General features: G+C 38.8%; 1 protein-coding gene across 6 annotated transcripts in view; it reads right to left on the bottom strand.

The window, feature by feature from the left end:
* dip2a (disco-interacting protein 2 homolog A) overlaps positions 1-23,381 on the bottom strand; it is a 149,690-nt gene that overhangs the window by 35,357 nt on the left and 90,952 nt on the right. For 4 of the 6 annotated variants that reach the window (XR_014532728.1, XR_014532729.1, XM_083536889.1 and 1 more), the window contains exons 5-12: positions 18,757-19,002; positions 13,612-13,734; positions 9,470-9,589; positions 6,588-6,785; positions 6,384-6,475; positions 4,236-4,346; positions 1,903-2,026; positions 422-531 (exon numbers count right to left, since the gene is read on the bottom strand). Coding sequence is in view for 4 of the 6 variants with exons in the window: in XM_083536889.1 (XP_083393015.1) it covers positions 422-531; positions 1,903-2,026; positions 4,236-4,346; positions 6,384-6,475; positions 6,588-6,785; positions 9,470-9,589; positions 13,612-13,734; positions 18,757-19,002 (1,124 nt within the window). In the remaining 2 variants the exon portion in view is untranslated. The remainder of the gene's footprint in view (positions 1-421; positions 532-1,902; positions 2,027-4,235; positions 4,347-6,383; positions 6,476-6,587; positions 6,786-9,469; positions 9,590-13,611; positions 13,735-18,756; positions 19,003-23,381) is intronic. The other 2 variants (XM_083536891.1, XM_083536892.1) reach the window with 1 other exon arrangement.

Here is a 23,381-nt window from a genome sequence, read left to right as displayed (position 1 = left end):
AAAAGGTGTTCAGTAGGGTTAAGGTCAGAGCTCTGTAGCAGGCCACTCAAGATCTTCCACTCCAACCCATGTACACCATATCTTAATTGAGCTTACTTCATGGGGGTCTTGGCATTCTTGGACAGATTTTGATCTCCTAGTTCAACTAGAGGGAAAATTTGAAGACATCCAATAAAACAGTGTGTCTCCAACTTCAATAGTAACAGTTTAGAGAAAAACCATGAATGGCTGGAAAATTCTGGTGTTCCAATACTTTTTTCCATATAATGTAGTATATCTAATATAATATCTTTAAGACCCTACAGAACTGTAAAAGAACTTTTGATGCCCATTGCACATAGGGGGTGATCACACACACACACACACACACACACACACACACACACACACACACACACACACACACACACAGAGCACATACCTCAATATAGGCGGTCTCATTGCTGCTGTCTCTGATTGAAGGATTCCAGTCTTTAGGAGGTTTCACAACATGCTTCCCATCAGTAACAAACCAGAGCAGGCGAGGCCAACCTGCACACACACATACAAAATTGTTTGTACACACTCATCATTTACACCTGTGTGTATTTAAGACCGAGTCTGTTTGTGAAGCTTTTGTGCAAGTTTCATCATTGTGCATTGGATTTGCATTGCATCTGTGGTTTACATTTACAGTGTTGGTTTAACTTGCAGCCTGCACACGGATCTGCCTTAACTTCATTAATGTGAATAATGTTCGAAGGATTTATTAAAACATTTAAATATAGTTCTGGATATAAATCATAGAGTGCCAGAAATTAATTATGAATAATTCATTATTGAAATTGATTTTGAATAATTAATATTAATTTTCATACAACTGAGCATCTAGAGAGGTTAAAGGCCTTTCTCAGGGGCCCAGGAGTGGCAGCTTGGTGTGGCAGGGATTTGAACTCATAACATTCAGATCCAAAATCCAATGTCTCAACCACTAATTTACTAATAATCACCAACACATAGATCTTAATAAACATCTGAATGCCTTTTAAATAAATCAATTCTCCATATCATCCTGTCCTCTACATCTGTCTCTTTCAAACCAACCACATGTACTTCTTCCCTCACCACATACATAAACCTCCTCCTTGGTCTTCCTCTTTTCCTTCTTCCTGGTGACTCCATCCTCAGCGTTCTCCTACTGATATACCCCATGTCCCTCCTCTACACATGTCCAAACCATCTCAATCGCTCCTCCCTCATCTTGTCTCCAAAACGTCCTACATGCGCTGTCCGTCTAATAAACTCATTTCTAATCCTGTCCATCGTCGTCACTCCCAACAAAAACCTCAACATCTTCAGCTCTGCTACCTCCAGCTCCACCTCATGTCTTTTACTCAATGCCACTGTCTCTAATTCATACAACATCGCAGGTCTCACCACAGTCCTATAAACTTTCCCTTTCACTCTTGCAGATACTCTTCTATCACAAATCACTCCTGCTATCACTCTTCTCCACCCACTCCACCCCGCCTGCACTCTTTTCTTCACTTCTCTAACACACTCTCCATTACTCTGCAGGCTGTTTTATTTTAATTTTTTTTATTACCACACACTTGTTTCAGTCACATTTTTTAGGTCAATGCATTGTTAAATTCATTGCCACTGATTTTGCATATCAATGGTGGGTTGAGTTAAATTTTCATTATAGATGTAATAATTTAATTGATAATTTAATCATATTATATGTATACCAGTAATATAATATGCATGTTATTGCTCATAACAAACTTCCGGACCCCGAAGGACCACAAACTGGTCTGTGATGCGAAAAAGTTAGGGGACCACTGTTCTAAATGACTCATCATGACTCTATGATTCAATGATTCATTCTTGACCAACTCGACAGAGTAATGTTGCGCTGACCTTTAAACGTTGCCACCTCTCCTGTGTGAGCTTTAGGAAGGCCTTTCTGACACACATCAGTAGTTAAAGCCAGAGTCACACCACAGCTCCCTAAGAGGAACCCGATCTGCTGACTGCCAGCGTCCTGCACACATTGAGAGAAAGAGAAAGAAAAGAGAAGGTGATTGAGAAAAAGTCCAACAAAAGTCTCGATTCTGCTTTATGCGAAACATGGTGAGATCAGTCAGACGAAGTGTGGAGAAAAACGATCTATTGCTCGTTTACACTTCCGTTCGACTCACATCACACTCTGTCATTAACATCATTTACAAACACACACACACACACACACACACACACACACACACACACACACACACACACAGTATGCTGGATATTAAAGTAAGGCTGAAGCTGTGCTGATTTAAATTCTCTTCTTTTTCTATCTGTCATCTGAGAGAAACTTGGTGTGAAAAGTCAGTGGTTGCCAGATCACCAGTAGACAGACAGACAGAGAACCTGGCACAAAAAAAAAAAGATATGCCTTTGGGCAGAATGGTTCAGAGCACCAGCAAAGTTTCCACCTGCAAACAGCTTGGCACTGAACTCTTACAGACTTTTTTTTATTGACTCATTTCCCAGACACTTAAATTCATTTATATAAACTTGTAAACAACCGAAGGGAAGATTTAATAATGATGCACAGTTTAAACAACTAAAAAAAAAAAAGCTTTAGCAGATGCAGCGCATTAAAAAAGGCAAGCAATGCAAATCAGCAACCTCAATTTCAGGTTGATGAAGGTTGAGTTATATTCTGGATCAGCCACATCCTTCAAGTCTCTGTCTTTTAGAATCAATTTGTTTATTTGAATATGAAATTTGTCAAAAAAATGAAGAAGTTAATCAGTCACAATATAACATTCCATACACTAAATGGAAAAACATATGTTTTCTGAACATCCAATTCCACAATCAATCTCTAATTTGCTGTTATAAAAACCTCCACTCGTCTGGGAAGATGTTCCACTTGATTTTGGAGTGTGCTTGTGGAGATTTGTGCTCATTCAGCACAGATGTTAGCTGACTTTATTACCTTAAAATGTTTGATTGTTTAAATATATACAGTACCTCACAAAAGTAAGTGTTCCCCTCACATTTCAGCAACCATTTTAGTATCTTCTCAAGGGACAATACTATAGAAATGAAACTTGGATATATTTAAGTGTAGTCAATGTGCAGCTTCTGTAGCAGTACAGATTTACTGGGAAAACTGCCGTTTGGCGCAGTTTCTGAAAGAAGGACGTCATGTTTTGCTTCAGAATGTCACAGTACATGTTGGAATCCATGTTTCCCTTAATGAACCTCAGCTCCACAGTACCATCAGCACTCATGCAGCCCCAGACCATGATGCTACCACCACCATGCTTGACTGTAGGAAAGACACAATTTTCTTGGTACTTCTCACCAGGACGTCACCACACATGCGGGACACCATTTGAGGTAAAAAAAAAAAAAGTTTTTTGTCACATCAGACCACAAGACATGGTTCCAGTAATTCATGCTCTTGGATGGGTTCTACAGCAAACTGTTCGCAGGATTTCTTGTGTGCCAGCTTCAGAAGAGTTTTCCCTCTGGGACGACGGCCATGCAAACCAGTGTGCAGCGTACGGTCTGAGCACTGACAATCGGACTTGCTTCTGCAACCTCTAAATCAATGCTGCAGCACTCATGAATCTGTTTTTTTTTTAAACAGCTTCTGCACCTGACACACAGCACGGGAACTCGACTTCTTTAATGGACCCTTACGAGGCCTGTTCTTGGAAAACCTCTGTATGACCCTGGCCACTGTACAGTAACTCAGGGTGTTACTGATCTTCTTATAGCCTCAGCATCTTTGTGGAGAGCAACAATTCTAATTCTCAAATCCTCAGAGAGTCTTTTTAATGAGGTTCCATATTAAACATCCAGTGGATGAGAGAATTGTACTCAAAGTAGTATTATATAGTATTGTCCCTTGAGAAGATATAGTAAAAGAAATGTGAGGGGTGTACTCACTTTTGTTAGATACTGCATGTATCTATGTGTAATACATTTTAATATTTAACCATGTCCATAAAATCATTCAGAGATCAGGAAAGGGAATCCAGGCTACAGAGCTCATCAAATTAAAAGATAAATAGATATACACAGTTTTACCTGTAGAGAGCAGCAATGAGCCACACAGACTCACAGTAACAGGAAGCACACGCACGTGTGTCTATGACATTTTGAGTGAATGTGTGTGTGTGTGTGTGTGTGTGTGTGTGTGTGTGTGTGTGTGTGTGTGTGTGTGTGTGTGTGTGTGTGTATGTTACCTTCCGTGTAAGTGGCACCTCTATGGGAACAGGCACTAACTCTGCCATTAAACAGCCGTAAAACGCCACCATGAACATCACAGGATCATTGTTGGGGAAAACCAGAGCAACCTGAACAAAATGATACAGAACACAGTGAAAAACACTGCAATAATAATCAACCCATTCTGTTTTAAACAAACATTTAAATCAAAAGCTGAGCTGAGAATAAAATCAAAGTTTCTCTAACTGTAGCAGATCAAACACGATCTTATTGTTATGTATAGTCCTGATATATATAAAATCAGGGCTGTTAAAATTAACGTTAATGCAAATTCATTTGAACGGCACTAATTTTATTCACGTGATATTAATGCAGCATGAATTTCTGTTTGGCTATTTTTATTGAAATTATAAATAAATAAATATAAAAGAGGTGAAATTAAAACCTTCAAAGCAACACACATTTATTCACAACACCCTTTATTTACTCAGATATAAAATAATAATAAACTATATATCAATGTTTTGTTTACGTTAATACTATAGGTCTGTTTCATCACACAATGATGTCGTTATTTATAAAAAATTAATAATTCATATATAATAATAATAATTAAAGTAATATAATATTAATATATTATAATAATTATTATTTTAGTAATATAATATTCATATTTGTAAATACCCAAGCGGGTGCCGTTGTGTCTAAGTGGATGATATAGATTTTTATACCATACATAAATAAATGTACTGGTAGATTGTTGAAAATATAAGACATCCTTGTAAATAAGCCACATTTTTCGGAGCAAAAATTAATACACGACCCGGTCTTATTTTTGAGGAAACACGGTAGAAAGGCAAAGTCTCTCAGAAGTAAAGATGGGCAGATGTTCACCAACCTGTAAAAACTGTGTCTTTTGATTTTAAATAATTATAATATACATAATATCATTAAAAGTTTCAGGGAATCTGGAGAAATCTCTGTGCTCAAGAGGCAAGGGCAAGAAAGGGCAAGAAATAAATTGGATGCCTGTGATCTTCAGGCCCTTGGGTGGCACTGCATTAAAAACAGGCATGATTCTGTACTGGAAATCACTGCATGGGCTCATTAACAACTCCAGCAATAATTGTCTGTGAACACAGTCTTCCACAAATGCACGTTGAATCTCTACCATACAAAGAAGAATCCACAGGTGAAGATGAAAGCTCATTTAAAATTTACTATTTAAGTGAAAAACAGTTCTTTAGTCGGATGCACCAAAATGTTAAATGCTTTTTGGAAACCAATGACACAAGTCCTCTGGACTAAAGAGGATAGGGACCATCTGGCTTGTTATCAGTGCCTAGTTCAAAAAGCCGCATCTCTGATGGTATGGGAGTAAATTAATGCCTGTGGAATGGGCGGCCTGCACATTTGGAATGGATCCATCAATGCTGAATAGTATATGCAGGTTTGAAAGCGATAACTGCTCCAATCCAGAAATGTCTTTTTCAGGGAAACTCTTGCATATTTGAGTAAGACAATGCTAAATCGCATACCGCATCTATTACAACAGCACGCCTGAAGTCCAGACCTTTAACCAACCAAAAACTTTCACCACATAATAAAATTAAAAACACTATTAATGGTGATAGAGAGACATATGCTTCCATCCAGATGATGTATAATAAATTACAAAAAATACAAGCTAGCTAACTATGTGTTGGCTCAGAGTTCCAGCATAACAAAGTAGCAAAATCTTAGCTACAAATCTGACATTTCTAGTGAAAAAATCAACTCAAATGTATGTTGAAAATTAATAAATAAATAAAATCCTTATACACATGAATTGAACATTATAATTCAATTTCACCTTCTGAGTCAAATACTGTTGTCTACTGTATTCTAATGAAAGCTAATAGATACATGTATTATATAGTACTGTGATTCTAGTATTTTATGTTTAAGGCATCTAATGAACTTAATGCTAAACTGGAGGCTACTAGCTTCCCTGAAATGTTAACACTTTTAGCCTTGTAGCTCTAGGACAAAACTAAAGTTTAGACACAAGACACGTCCTAGCTAATCGACTTGGCCTCTATAAAAAGTAATAAGAAGGATTTATTTTATTTTCGGAAAAGTTGTTCTTTTAATCTCTGCTCATGGTGATGAATGAGACGTCCCACCCTGTCCCCAGGCCGCAGCAGTGGTTCGTTCCGGGAGCTGAGTTTGTTCAAGAGTGTGTATGCTAGTTTCTGACTGCGTGTCCATAACTTCCCTGTTACACAAAAACAAATAAATCAATACAAAATATTTTCAATAAATTGTACATTATTGTGACAATACTGATCATTAATACACTGATGTGTCTCATGGGTAATGCTGTGTACCGTATGTGAGGGTGTAAAGAGGTTTGCCCGTGTTGTCCAGTGATGTGAGACAGGGGCTTTTAGGGAGCGTAGTGCCCCATCGATGCAGAGAGGCCAGGAGAGACGGCGCCCATTTTGTCCCTACGTCCAACATCTCGCCGTGTAGAGGAGACATCTGGACCCCCTCGGGTTTGGGCTGGTTAGGGTCTGGCTGCTGGACTACAAAGAGAGACAAAGAGGAAAAAAGTGGGTGAGAGCGAGAATTAACACACTCGTTAATCTATTTATCTTCAGCTTTACCCTGAGTCACATGACATCCCGAGCTGATATTGGGATCATTGCTCAGGAGGTGGGAATACACCCTGGATAGAATACACACACTCACGATATCATGTCCATGTACATAAATTCATATAAGTGTCAATTAAATCAATGTACATAATTTTTTAATGTGAACTGATGGACAGATGCGTCAATAAAATATTAAGCGAAATATCCCAAGTATAGGTGGTGAACCTAAAAGGATAGACTAATAAATGGACTGATAAAAGAAAAAAAGTGGTTGGATGCGTTCTTACAAGCTACATTACGGAGGCTGGGTGAAAAAATTTTAATTAAATGGAAAATGAGTGGATGGATAAACGACTAGGCGGATGGACAGATTGAGAGAGTCTGTATTTAGATTTATATATTTGATTAATTAAAGGATGAATGGATGAGTGAATCGACAGATGGTTGTGATGTTTCGTCGAGGCGGGTCGATGTAGAGAGGCAGTGAGGAGTGGAGTGATAATTGGAAGGATGGATTACTGAATGAATTACTGGAATGACTGATAGATAAGTAAATGGATGGGTGGATGGAGAGATCAACACAAAAATGCAATACTGTAGACCAATAAAAGAATGTCAGAGAGTGAGAGAGAGAGAGAGAGAGAGAGAGAGAGAGAGAGAGAGAGAGAGAGAGAGAGAGAGAGAGAGCAATAAAGAGAATGAAAAAAATCGGTGTCTTTTAGTAGTTAACTGCTATGCTGCTATTTATGTCACCCTAAGAAAAGATTAGTGTGTGTGTAGGTGTGTGTGTGTGTGTGTGTGTGTGTGTCAATAAACAGTGATAAATGTAGATGAATAAAAAGAAGCGGAGACCGTATACACTAAGCTAAGCAAACTTCACACTCCACCCTATGTGTAATCCACCCATCTTTTTGAAACACAAGAAATGGTTTGGAGTGCATGTGCACGGCCAGAACAACACGAATGACCCATGTTTGCTGCAAACATCCTGCATGACACACACTTTGTTTACCGGGCCGGGTGTAGCTTCACCAGTATTTATAGGACAGAAATTTCACTAAATAATAGTTTTCTGTCAAATCAAAATATCCTTATTCACAGTATATACTGTTTACTGGCCTATTTGTGCTCACAACCTAAATCTTAAATACCATAATAGTAATTTCAAAGCTACTTAAAGCCAAGAAATTCAATCTACATGTAAAACATTAAGATCCATGAAGTTACCAGTGGTGGATGAAGTACACAAACCATGTAGTTTAGTTAAAAGAGAGATACTCAGTAAAATGTATGTAAGTATCCAATGTACTATGATTTATTAATGTTTCTATTATAATTTTTGTCACAAGACTTTTGGCTTAATCAAGTCTGTTCATGTGAAATGTTACTCTTAGCACAACAATCTATTAATAGAATGATATAAAAAAGTCAAAGAACGGTTGATATCTATTAAAAAGATCATGAGCCCCAAACCTTCTTTTCAGCTACTTCAAAAAAATTGCAAATGCGGCAAGTTTGAGTCATCATTTATTCCTCTCAAAATGTTCTGCTTGCTGTTGAACTGATGCTCAACTGTATGTTGGTGATGAGTAGATACACACCAAGTGGAAAAATCAAAACAGAGCGCGCGCTCGACCCTGATCGGCGGCTTGCTGTGAGATTGACCAGTTACGTTTTTATCCCCATGAATAAAATGTAGTTGAGTAAAAGGTAAAAAATTAGACTTTGAAATGTAGTGAAGTTAAAGTTAAAGTCTCCTTAAATGGAAATACTTCAGTAATGTGCAGATACGTGAAAAAGCTACTGTCCAACTCTGGAAGTTAGTGAGCAACTCGAGAACTTTGAGAATGGATTTGGACTGTAATTAATATCAACAGTCCACTACAATGGCTTAGGACTGCAATTTGCATGAACAGTTCTGCATTTAAGCTCCTGTCACTAAACAGACGCCTCAACAAATATGAAACTGTGGACATTCGATGCCACAGAGATGAGGATGGGTTCCCTTGTAAATCTGGATTGGAAGGCTGTTAAATAACTGTGGGGTTTATAAGAGAAACATCTGCCCCCTGCTGTAGTCTTCATTATTTGAGTTACCAACAAATAGCCTGCACCTTTAGTTTTAAGTAGGCGTGGAGGATCATATTGGTACAGAGGTTTCTTTCTGATACCATCAGCGTATTTCTCCTTGCCACTGTTGCCACTGGCCCACTTATTAGGGATAAACGTATAGGCACTAAACTTACATTTATTTATTAAACCTCTTGATCTCTGTGAAGCTGATTTGGGACACTGTGTTCACTGCATCAACCCCACCAGAGGTAACAAACTAATATATCTGTACAATATGAATGTCTCTTTGTATTGCTAGGGGGGAAAGGTGAGATGTTCTAGCACTGGACTAAAAGTTCCTGACACCAAAGTGTCTAGAATTTAAATATCCAATAACTCAAGCTGGTCCCAACAGGATCCAAGTTGTGTTCTTCAGATTATTAAACATTCCCCTTAGTGTTAGTTCCGAAATGTTAGTCCGACAGGTCAAACGAATAATTGGGGGCACTGTTCCTGTTTTTTTTTTCTCTCTCTAGATAATGCATTTCCTCTTAACCTACCATCCAGGAGCTCCTCGAAATCGTCCACGAAGAACTCACGCAGCGGCGGCCGCTTGGGTCTCTTCAGTGTGTTCAAAAGCTGCTGGATTTTAGACGAAACACGACTGTTCACGGGGACACCTTCAGGTGAAAGAGAGAGAGACAGAGAGAGAAGGAGAGACAGAAAGAGGGATGGAGGAGATAAAAATGAATGGGATGAGATGAAAACATGAAGGGATGCATGGATGCTTTCACATCACAGCCTTTCTGTCTCATCACGACGGGACAACCTTAAGAGTCTTTCTGACTCTGTGCTCAGTAGACACTTGGCTCCACCCACCCGGAGTGTTTAGGCTTTCTGATTGGACCAGTTTTGATTTGACTATACTGCCTGGCAACATGGTGCTGCCAAGTAAAGTCAAGAGATTTTTTTATGAATGGAGTAAACATCGATATGTCCACTGCATAGTACATCAACATACTAATATGAATAAAATCATTTTTATATATATTCTAAATATTAAAAATCATAAAAAATATGGATGATAACTTATTATATATTACAAAATATCTTCATATATTTATATATTCTAAATATTAGAAATCATAAAAAGATATAGCACAATAATGTGTAATAATATACTGGATTATTTCCACAGTATCTCACAAAAGTGAGTACACCCCTCACATCACAGCAACCATTTTAGTATCTACCCAAGGAACAATACTATAGAAATGAAACTTGGATATATTTTAAAAGATATAAATAGTATGGTGTGTGTGTGTGTGTGTGTATATATACAAATTGTATTATTTTAAGAAAAGTAATTAACTCTAATCAACATGGACATGGACAAATATGGATGGAATATTTATTTATTTATGCAAATGTATGTATATAATTATATATAAAGTGAAAAACCAAACTTAAAAAATTTTCTTAATACATTTTTTTAAAGTAAATACATTATTTAAAATTACGTCAATAATCAGGACACCAAATGGTACTTTTACTATGTTTCCACACGGACGGTTTTAATTGCCGGATGTGTGCTTCATGACGGATGTTGGTGCTGATTTGAGACTTAATCAGTAAAACAATTGTTTAATGATTAAAGTAATTTTTAGCAAAGTACATTTTTTTAAATATCTGAGTAAAGAAAGGACATCATGAATAAATGTGTGTTGAAGGTTTGAATTTCGCCTCTTATATTTATTTATTTATATTTTTAATAAAAATGGCTAAACAGAAATGCATTCTGCATTAATAAAATCGGTGCCATTAAAATGAATTTGCCAGCCCTAATATTTGTGCGTGTGTATATATATATATATATATATATATATATATATATATATATATATATATATACTATATATATATATATATATATATATATATATATATATATATATATATATATATATATATACACACACACACACACACACACACACACACACACACACACACACACACACACACACACAGATAAATATTATACATATTATACATGACACTATATTGTATACAATTAGATCCATAAATATTAAACCTTGACAAAATGATTGGGATTCAGTTTTTTTACCAAAATATAAAAAAATAATAGTATAAATAATAATAATAATTATTATTTACTGCCTATTACCTTCACCCTAATTTGAGGATCTTTCAACCAAAAAGTTGAACAATGTCTGATGTCTGGAACCCATAGGCGTTAACAGAAGTTGGGTTTCTTCCCTTGTGATGCTGTGCCATGTCTTGGCAGCAACTCTTTTCACTTCTGTTTGTTTTTAGTTCATTTTGCCTCAAGCTTCATAAATGTGTCCCAATGGGATTGGAATTCAGTAGACTGTTGTCCATCTGCACTGTGAAACACTGTCCAATGGGTTTTGAAGCATTTGGCTATGAGTGTTAGCAGATAAAAGTTTTGTACAATTCAGAATTCATCATGCTGCTTTATCCTTCTAAGTTGATCTATGTCCCTTGAATTTTTATTTTTTTTTGCCTAACTTTTATCTGGTCATTTGAGGGGTCCTGATGGGCCCTTGAGAAAGGCCCATAACCCTTTTAGCTCAGTTGTAAGTCGCTCTGGATACGAGTGTCTGCCACATGCCATAAATGTAGATGTAACGACTGGTTACATCTTGTGGTTATTACCGTATTTAGTGTATTTACTCTGTGTGTTTTGGTAAAGACTTCTCCTGATAGTTGACTTGAACACCAGGGAATGGATTCTGCTGCCATTCAGAGTTGTTTAATGTGGTCTTTCAGGGGCTTTTGGTGAATTGTCTGCTTAATTTTGGTCCCTTAAAAAGGGAACACATTTGGAAAATTTTGTCTCTTCTATATATTCAAATAATTTGAATGCAAATACTCTGAAATGAAAGCTGCAACTATGTAACTTAAAACTCATATTCAATTCATTTGAACTCCAATTATAGGATATTTATGCACAATATGTCAACATATAAATATTTATGGATCTTCTTAGGGATACTTCACATTTGTCCCTTTTGTACTGTAGTCATTATTGCCGCATGTAGTTCAATGCAAATATATAAGCAAACTGTTTAGAACAAATACATCAAACTAATACTGTACATTATATAATATTATTAATATACAGAACAGCAACTGAAAAGATGCTGATGGCTTGATAATGTTTTAGACATTCACAATGACACAAAATTAACACATTATCAAGACAGAAAATAAAGTGAAACAGAAAAATAATGAGTCGCTGAAGACTGCAGTGACAGGATGAATCCATGGAGAATGTGTGTGTGTGTGTGTGTGTGTGTGTGTGTGTGTGTGTGTGTGTGGTGTACAGTGAGCTGTCTAGATAGTGGTGTGTGTACTGTATATGTGCTGTGAAGACTAGGCACATATTTATAGCTCAGGGTAAAAAAAACAGCTGCAGTGTGACCGTAGTCACATCACTTTATGTACCTTCCCTCAAAAAAAAGCACGCACACACACACACACACACACACACACACACACACACACACACACACACACACACACACACACACACACACAAACACACACAATCATCTGTACTGTCATACACACAAATACATACATTCACACACAATTAAATACTATATATATCCAGAAGTTTGTGGACACCTGACAATAATTCACACACAATTAAATACTATATATATCCAGAAGTTTGTGGACACCTGACAATAAAACTCATACATTATGTGCTTTTTGAACATCCCATTCCACATTAAATCCCCATTTGCTGTTACAATAACCTCCACTCTTCTGGGAAGATCTTCCACTAGATTTTGGAGTGTGGAAATTTGTGCTCATCCCAATTCATCCCAAAGGTGTTCAGAGCTCTATAGCAGACCACTGAAGATCTGCTACTCCAACCTTTAGAAAGACTATCTTCATGGAGTGGGCTTTATGCAATGGGGCATTGTCATGTTGGAACAGGTTTGGTTTAGTTGAAATTAAGGTCAGGTTAATTTAATGCTATCGAATCCAAAGACATAAAATTGTGTCCCTCCAGCTTTGTGGTAACAGTTCGGGAAAGAACCACATATGGCTGTAATTCTTCTGTTGGCTTTCTCTCACACACACACACACACACACACACACACACACACACACACACACACACACACACACACACACACACACCAAAACACCAAGGTCACAGAACATATTTGTATCTTATTCAGTGCCAGGCTTCTGTTCAGTACCTTATATAAGCATCGCTCTAACAAAGATCCAACAAAAATTAATCAGTGCTCGTGCATATTCCATATTCATGCTTCAGCATTGTCATTAAATTGAACATTTAATATTAATTACTCGCTACAGATTTAATAATCGGCTGCCAAGCGTGGGAATGCTTTAATAATTCAATCTCAAACGGCCCACGGTGAAAGTGTACCTATAAGATCAACGCTATAAAAGATGTCACATTACACACGGATGAACCTGATAAAGAACGGCACGAGTCTGTGGGTGTGGATGTAGAAAGCGTGAAATGAGACGCTGCGGCTGACGGGACGCAAGCAGCTTCTTCATTGCGAGCCGATTGGCTGCGACGTGTGTGTGTGTGTGTGTGTGTGTGTGTTTGTGTGTGCGCGTGTCAGAGACAGGCGAACGCTGTTGCCGTGGCGATGCGAGGACTCACCGTCAGCCGTGTCCATAGCGCTGCTCGGGTGTGTGTGTGTGTATCCGCGAGGAAGACCTCTCACCGAGGCTACCTGCGATCTCTCGGAGAGCCCGGTGACATCCGGAGGAGCGCAGTGGTTATCTGTCAGAGGTGGAAAACAAAATCATCATCGGATATGAAAAGATGGCAAAATGCCAAGGGAGGGAAATGTATAATCTGCAGTAAATCTCTAAACTCATAAAGTGTTATATGTTATACAACCTGCATACTGATATAGTCACGTTACACCGTTCAGGCATAACATTAGGACATTATAACACGAGCGGTGAAGTGAATAACACTGATTTTCTAGTTCAAATTGCTTAAGAAGTTCATGGTGTTAATGCTTAAAGGGTCAGAACTGTTTTGGCAGCAAAAGGGGGAACCAACACAATATTAGACAGGTGGCCATCATTTTATACCTGATAGGTGTTAATTACAGTAAACAGCTACATTATACACCATTAAGTACTATACAAAATAATAATAAAAAACATAATTGTATGCTACAAGAGGAACAAGCGTTACAGCTCCAAGAGTGTGATCGTTTTCTTCTCCCAGATAAAAAAAAACTGTCGAAGGCTCTCCAGGCTCCTGGAAAGAATTTCCCACTTGATAATCCTCAGTGTCCCTGAGAGAATTACTTTAAATGGCTTTAAATTCAAAGAACTAAAATCAACTAATCTCTTTCTGTTCACTGCTCCTTACAATGATTTATACAATTTATACAATACAAGTATTAATGTTGCATTTTCAAGAACAAGCATGAAGGCCAAAGTGGTCTTGCAATGAGAAGGGGAATAAAGTCCAGATCAGTGTTACAGTGTTGGTTGATCCTGCAAGTTTCTGCCGTTTCCAAAACATGATCTCCAGAATCCAACCCGTAAATTCAAGGTTATAATTCTTACAGTACCACGACCTGCGTCTCTTAATGGCTCAGTTTGGCTGTGCTTTGGTAGAGTCCTGGTTCTTGTAAACTTTTTTTATGAAGACTTTGCTAAGAACCTTTAATGCACCAGGGTGAAGAAAAAGATCACATTGCTCCCGTATCAGCGTCTCTACATTGATTTCAGGTTTAAGTTTAAAATCCTGTTTCAGGTCTATGTAGGATAATGTGGATTGTTGAATCTTACCCCAATACATTTTTGATACTCCCTCATTGCTGCTTTAAAACCAATAGCGATCCAGTTTTTTCTGTGGTACGTCTTCCTTTCCATATGAGGTGCTCTAGAAATAAAGTTTGAGAAATCTTTCGGCTTACTTTCTCCAGATCTGAGCGTTGACACAATCCTGTCTATGCGCTCTGCAGCCAGTTACTCTGGGCTCATGTCTTAGTTTTCGCTCTGACCTGAGTTTTTAGCTGTGCGAATCTTTCCTACATTGCTACATCAGTGCATGACTGAACAAACACCAAATTTCTACAAGCACAAATTAAAATGTTGTGGAACATCTTCCCAGAAGAGTGGAGGTTATTATAATGGCAAATAGGAACTAAATTGGGAATGGGATTTGCAAAAAAGCACAATACAAACGTATGGCCAGGTGTCTACAAATGTTGGTACATATAGTGTGCATTTCGTTTGTCAGAGCAAAGGATCTTTGTCAGTGTAATATTTCAGTTTTCTGATGTGAATACATTCAGCACAAATCTGGTTTTTGCTTTATTATTAGGCATTGAGTATAGAATGATTCAAAAGTATAAAACTGCAACACAGCAAACTGTGGGAACTCATTATTTCCAAAGACATCTCTGCCTGCCTGCCTGCCTGCCTGCCTGCCTGCCTGCCTGCCTGCCTGCCTGCCTGCCTGCCTGCCTGCCTGCCTGCCTGCCTGCCTGCCTGCCTGCCTGCCTGCCTGCCTGCCTGCCTGCCTGCCTGCCTGCCTGCCTGCCTGCCTGCCTGCCTGCCTGCCTGCCTGCCTGCCTGCCTGCCTGCCTGCCTGCCTGCCTGCCTGCCTGCCTGCCTGCCTGCCTGCCTGCCTGCCTGCCTGCCTGCCTGCCTGCCTGCCTGCCTGCCTGCCTGCCTGCCTGCCTGCCTGCCTGCCTGCCTGCCTGCCTGCCTGCCTGCCTGCCTGCCTGCCTGCCTGCCTGCCTGCCTGCCTGCCTGCCTGCCTGCCTGCCTGCCTGCCTGCCTGCCTGCCTGCCTGCCTGCCTGCCTGCCTGCCTGCCTGCCTGCCTGCCTGCCTGCCTGCCTGCCTGCCTGCCTGCCTGCCTGCCTGCCTGCCTGCCTGCCTGCCTGCCTGCCTGCCTGCCTGCCTGCCTGCCTGCCTGCCTGCCTGCCTGCCTGCCTGCCTGCCTGCCTGCCTGCCTGCCTGCCTGCCTGCCTGCCTGCCTGCCTGCCTGCCTGCCTGCCTGCCTGCCTGCCTGCCTGCCTGCCTGCCTGCCTGCCTGCCTGCCTGCCTGCCTGCCTGCCTGCCTGCCTGCCTGCCTGCCTGCCTGCCTGCCTGCCTGCCTGCCTGCCTGCCTGCCTGCCTGCCTGCCTGCCTGCCTGCCTGCCTGCCTGCCTGCCTGCCTGCCTGCCTGCCTGCCTGCCTGCCTGCCTGCCTGCCTGCCTGCCTGTCTGTCTGTCTATCTATCTATTCACTGCTTTAATGTGGTCCAATAAATGTATTCTGTATAATATTGTTTATTATTCAGGAAAACTGTTTCTAACTCTATAAATAGAGACTTCAGAAATCTGAAGTCAAAGGGACGCTGAGTAAAACAGTTTGACAACTGATAGTCGTTGTATGTACACACAAGAAAATAAAAAAGCACACAGCTTGTCAAAAAGCAGCTGGAACATTTCAGAAAACTGTCAAGAAGATGTCAAAATGAGGTCCAATTAAAAAAAAAAAAAAAAAAAAAAACATGGAGGAGGAAATAGCTATTTCTCTTCACTCGTGGAAAAAACGCTGGCAGTGAGAGTATTAGGGATGATAAGCTTCACAGCTTAACAGACAAGCCAACAAAAAGCCACCAAAAAGAGAGCCAGCAAAAGAGACCCATGCCAGAGGCATGATTCACCTTTCAGAGTTTCACATTTATGGCAAAAGATGTGTTTAAATCCCTGATACTGACACAAAACACTAGGGTACAGAGGTCAGGTTTATCCGCAAGCCTACCCGCAAGTAGAAGATCAACTAGTCAGAACTTTCTCTTTAGGAAGTGCTGGCTGAGTGGTTACGATGTTAGACTTTTGATTGGAAAGTTCATTTCCTCAACACCACCAAGCTGCCAGTGAGGTGCCTTTGAGCAAAGCCCTTATTCCCTCCACTACTCAGCTCTATAAACAACATCATTAGAAATTCATCTGGATAAGAATGTCTGCCAAATACCACAGATGTAAATGCATTTTCATTATACTCTGTGTAAAATTTAATTCTAGCATATACAGTAAACATGCTGTTAGTATGAACTCAGATGATATTGTAAATGATATAAAGTTTATGTATACAGGGTGCTACGGGATATACGGAGCGTATTCTAGAAATGTAGCATTTATTAAATTTGTTGTTTAGGGAATATTTAGAGAGTTGTAGAGTTGAGGATAAAGGAAAATGAATAGTGTAGTAGTAATTATAGAGTATATAGATAGTTGCATGGTGTATGGTGTATTTGGGGGAATTTGGGGTTTAATATGGGGGATGTTTGGTGAATAACGGAATGTCACAAGAGGTCTTTTCTTCCTGTGGAGATCACATTTTATTACTCCTCCCCCTTTTGTAAGGAGAAGGGCTAGTGGTCATAATGGTAATAGTCTAAAAATAATAGATGCACTAGCTTCACCTCTATAGTTGTATGTTTTTGCACGTGCAATATAATGTCATAATTTTTATTTTTTATGTGCAATATCTTCACATTATCATGAGCAATATCATTTTTAAATTTTTACTATAACTATAATGTTTACTTTAACTATTTCGTGTTTGCATTCTTTGTAGGAGCATTCTCTGGTACAAGAATATCCTTCGGGATTAATAAAGTTTTTTCTCATCTCATCTCGTCTCGTCTCGTCTCGTCTCATCTCATCTCATCTCATCTCATCTCATCTCATCTCATCTCATCAAGTTGTATCCTGGCAGCTGTATGGTTATAAGGCGTATATACTGTATGAAAGGTATTCAAAATATAGGCCGTATTTTTAATGTAGTAAAGAAATGTGAAGTGGAAAAAACTAACACAAACAAATATAATTTTAGAAAATAAAACCTTATTTTCGTGTTTTAAATGTTTGGCCTGGTTATAAAGCATTTTTATTTTTCTTCAATGCTTTAATGTTGTTCTGAAATGTACAATATGATCATAAGTTTGTGAACACCCGACCACAAGATTCGTATAAGATTCCTAAATTTGCTGTTATAATAACCTCCACTCTTCTGAGAACACATTCCACTAGTGTACTAGCTGAGATATGTGTGAGTTTCATTTAGCCACAAGAGTGTGAGTAAAGTCTGGAGGACGAGGAGGCGTTCCAATTCAATCCAAAGGTGTTCAGTAGGGTTGAGGCCAGCCAGAGCTCTATTGCGGGAGATCTTCTACTCCAACTCATGTATATCTTCATGGAGCTGGCTTTGTGCACAGTGATGTGTCAGTCATGCTGACAGGTTTGGGTCAGGTTTGGGAAAATGTAAAATGTCCCAACTTTTTTTTATACTGATTTTTATGAAAAAAATTAAAAAAGAAAAGTTTCAGCATTAAAAAAAAGTTATATATTTTACAATTATAAGAAGCATGACAGAGAGGTGTAAAAGGTGTAAAAAGGTGAAGATGTAAAGAAATAAGACACGATTCAGGTGCAGTGCAGAAGTATTTCAAAAAGGGCATTACGAGGTATAGGAGGTGTATTATAATGTTTACAGATGTATGAGATAATGTTCATTATACTACAGAAGGTTTCTGAGGTTTAGTATAAAATATATAGATAAAATGTACATGATGGTAGTGCAAAGTAACAGCATGTCATGTCAAGTCAAGTCAAGTTTATTTCTTTAGCGCTTTTCACAACAGACATTGTCTCAAAGCAGCTTTACAGAAATCATGTTAAAGTATGTGTAATGTATGTTCTATACAAGGTATTAGAGGATACAGAGGGCCATATATAATACCTTTGTAGAACCATAGTGAGAAGCTTTCGAGGTACTGACCGAGTTGTGTGTGAGCCATGACGTCGGCCAGAACAGTAGCAGCTGTGGCAGAGTTTGAGGCGGAGTTAGTGCTGTGATGGCTCCGCCCACCAGGATAGGATGAAGTGGAGGAGGCGGAGGAGGACGTGGATGAGCAGTGGTGATGGATGACTCTGTTGAACCAGTGTTCCACATTCGGGTTGGGTGCCTGGAACGGTGATGATGACGACGCCATCCGTCCCTCGTCTTCTGATGCCGAAGAGGTGTCTGTGAAGAGGGAGAGAGACAGAATCAACACACACACACACAAGAAGATAAGATCTAATGAAAAGGCACATGAGCTCTCTAGTTAAACATCAACAAAGTGGTATATTGGACACCCCAACAGTCGCATGGAGCTACAGCCACCTTAACATCAGGGGTTTTTGAAAAAGGAAAAAAGTAATTTCCAGACGATTTGCACAGCATCTTTAACCAGCTACTTACCATAGCCATCAATATAGCCTTGGCATTCAGCACATACAGCAGACTAGCACAGTGGCTAGTTTTATACAATAAGCTAACTTTATTTTGAAACTGTATTATTTCTATAGATCTGATATGTGCCCCTTGAACACTATCCAAAAAGACTACACCCTTTATATTACCATCAATTTAAGTTAAATCAAGAGGCTTTTATTGTCATTTTTTACCAAACACTACACAGTGGACAGCTGATCCGAATGAGCCGATCCAACAAAGTACACAGTTATAATGAGGCAACATTCCTCCAGAACCCTGGTGCTACACTAAACAACATAGCGCTACAACACACAACATAGAGCTACAGCACAACATAAAGCTACAGCTATAAGAAATCCCATTTTGTAATTTGCAGGGATAAATGTTAATGCAGTTTTATTATGACCAGGTGTACATTCTAATCCTAGCTGGTATACATGGTGTTAGTATGGACTCAGATAACATTATATCTGGTATATAGTTTTCTATAAGGCATGAAAGCTGTACTTTGGGATGTACATGGGTTGTTATGGGATGTACAAGGTTGTAGATTTGTTCTTTGGGGGATACTGAGTGTATGAGAAATGAAGGAGGTTTATGATGTATACAGGTTGATGGGGTGGTTCTTGTATCCTTGTAGACGATACAGGAATAAAAATAGCATAGAAGCAGTTACAGAGTGTATAGGTATAATAGTATTATATATGGTCTTTTAACCAACTGTTTATCTAACTAGCCATCCTGTTATCCATTTATCCATCCATCCATCCATCCATCCATCCATCCATCCATCCATCCATCCATCAATCCATCCATCTAGTTATCCACGCATCCGTGATTTAAGTTAAATTCTCTCATACTGACCACTGGATGTATGAATTAGAATTGTTACTCTCCACAAAGATGGCCGAGGCTATAAGAAGATCCGTAACACCCTCAAACTGAGTGTGGCAGCGGTTCGCGAATGGAGTGCGACCAGAAAGAAACAAGCAGTAAGACTACACCTGTAGCTGATGAGACTTATCAGTGCTCTCTGCTTCGTTCTGGTAATGACAATAAATAGGAGAAAGACACCAGCCTCGGGGGGAGAGACACACCAAGCAGAGGAGAGCGGAAGGGTCTCTCCGAGCGGTGGCTGAGCACGGGCGGATGCAGAGAGAGTCGAGTGGGTGTCCAGAACCATGAGTGTGTGCGTGAGCCAAAAGTCAATCATAGAACCTCAAGTCAGATGCAGAAATTTGGCTTCAAAATACAAACAAATGAGTGCTGCAGCATTGCTTTTCAGTTTGCATACATGGAAGGTCCGCTTGTCAGTGCTCAGACTGTAACAAGTTGGTTTGCATGGCTGCCGTCCCAGAAGGAAGCCTCTTCTGAAGCTGGCAATCGAAAAAAAACTGCAAACAGTTTGCTGAAGACCAAGAGCATGAATTACTGGAACCATGTCCTGTGGTCTGATGAGACTAAGATAAACTTGTTTGACATAGATGGTGTCCAGCATGTGTGGTGATGCTCTGGTGAGAAGCACAAAGAAAATTGTGTCTTGCCTACAGTCAAGCATGGTGGTGGTAGCATCATGGTCTGTGGCTACATGAGTGCTACTTGTACTGGGGAGCTGCGGTTTATTATTTATAATTTTTATTTAAAAATAGTTTATTATTTATAAGGAAACATGGATTCCAACATGCAATGTGACATTCTAAATCAGAAAATCATGCCCTCCTTGCAGAAACTGGGTCGGACGGCAGTTTTCCGACATAAAAACGCCCCCAAACACACCGCCAAGATGACAACTACCTTGCTGAGGAAGCTGAAGGTGAAGCTGATGGAGTGGCCAAGTATGTCTTCAGACCTGTACCCTATTGAACACCTGTGCGGCATCCTCAAGTGGAAGGTGAAGTGTCATGTGTTTAACATTTAGCAGCTCCGTGATGTCATTATGGAGGAGTTGAAGAGGATCCCAGCAACAACCTGTGCAGCTCTGGTGAATTCCATGTCCAGGAGGATTAAGGCAGTGCTGGATAACAGTGGTGCTCACACAAAATACTGACATTTTGGATGCAGTTTTGACATGTTCACTTAGGGTGTACTCACTTTTGTTGCCACACTATATAAGTATAAACTTATATTAAAATTATTATTTTTTGTTTTATAATTACATTCTGTAAAGCTGCTTTGAGACAATGTTCATTGTGAAAAGCGTTATAGAAATGAACTTGAACTATTTTGACATTTTGCAGAGGACAGTACATCTGTACTGCTATACAAGCTATACAAGACTACTCTAAAATATATCTAATTTTCATTTCTATAGTATTGTCCCTTAAAAAAGATATACTTAAATGTGAGCGGTGTATTCACTTTTGTGAGATACTGTATATAAGTCTAAAAAATTCAGCTGCAAGAGAATATTATTAGAAAAGCTAGACCTTTTTTATAGATAGATCTGTACATTGTTTGAAAACAAATGTTTGTTCCACCACCTAGGTATCAGAATGTAGAAGTGTCTTGAAGAGTATCTACTGTAACAATATAAAAAAAAAAATGCTTGACAGACATTCCCTTGTGAAAACGTCAAACACATTTTTTCTGTAAAATAAGTTTAGTTGTGTTTGTATTTGTGCAGTTGGTCCACAGGTGACACACACACACACCAATTCCCTTTTACCTGTGGTCTACTCTACGCCTGTGTTTCAAATATATGACCTTCTAACACACCTGCTTCAACTCTGCACCGCATTAAGGCACTTTTTCTGAGGTAAACACGCTGTGATCAGGAGTGTATTTCCTATGATTCTGGGACTACTGGTTTGGTACGTGGTGTGCAAGTGTGTTAGTCTGTAGGTAGACATGTGGGTTCGGCCCATTATCTGTTCACAAATTGATTGAGGTAACATGCAAATAACACAGGAACAGCAGGGGTGATGAGTGTATAAGGAAAAACAGCAGATTCAATGTTCTCACTGGTGTAACATGTTTATGATGATGTCTGATAAACGATTAATATGAATTTAGAATTAGCATGACAACGGCAGTCTGAAAGACAGGTATAATCAGTCTTATTAATCTCATTAGAGAAGCCAGGCATGAACGAATTAGTGACAGAAGTCATTTGAGAAGGAATACACTGGTGAATATTTACCGTGCCTCACTTACTTTTCTCATTTTTACCCGACTTTTGATTAATATACACACAAGGGCGTGTGTTTACAAATTACAAATGCAAACAACGGTGTGTTGTCTGAGGTTTGGTTCTCAAATATGCACTCGAGCACCGAGGCTAATGTAGCTAAGAGAAGCTTAGAAAATGAAGAAAGCAGTCAGGTTTATTTAAATCAGTTAGATTTTTTTGCTAGTTAATGCCGTATTCTAGCAGTAGATTCATTTTAAGGTTAGGTTCCCTTTGTTTCGGCTTCACCAAATAGCGGCAAGCGACCCCAAAAAAAAACAACAACTTTATAGCCAATCTGATAATGTCAGGTATAGCAAGCTAGCAAACATTTCCTTTGCAGTTCTAAGTATAGAAAAACCACACACCTTTGTTTTGTTTTAGACCATTATCTAATAAGATATCTTGTTGTATATATTGTCCTGTTGGCCATCTTATATTTAGTCCTGACAGAGTAAAGCTCATTATTTAATAATTAAACATTAAAATGTTTTTAAAAACAGTATTAACATTTTGTACTTGTCCCAGAATGCCAAGATTAAATTTTTCCCCTTCTTCTTGAAGAATTCTTTAAAACAGAGGTGCTCACGTTTTTTTTCCCTGTAAAGGCCAAATATCAAACTTGACTGAGGGCATTGGCCAAAAATACATGTTGCATTGTACAAAACAACATAAAATTAAAGTTATAAATATTACATAAATATTAAAATTAAAGTTGCCATGCTTTACCTAATTCATGATTTATATTAATAATATAATAACAATAATAATATAAGTAGAATAATAAAAAAATAGAAAACATCACTCTGTAATCTGCTCAGCTAATGCAGTTTAATTTTCTAGTTAAAGTTCTAGTTCAGGGAATTAAGTGCAATCCAGTTTATTAATAGAGTTCAATGACTAACAGCTGTTCAATAAAACTGGTTCTTTGTTAAATGTTATTTTTTTTTAATGCCATATTTCCCCACCCTTTTTTTTT

This window comes from Silurus aristotelis (assembly GCF_946808225.1).
Source record: "Silurus aristotelis genome assembly, chromosome: 3".
In the NCBI taxonomy this organism is placed as follows: Eukaryota; Metazoa; Chordata; class Actinopteri; order Siluriformes; family Siluridae; genus Silurus; species Silurus aristotelis.
Note: the sequence above shows the minus strand (reverse complement) of the source record. Positions and strands in the feature narration are given on the sequence as shown.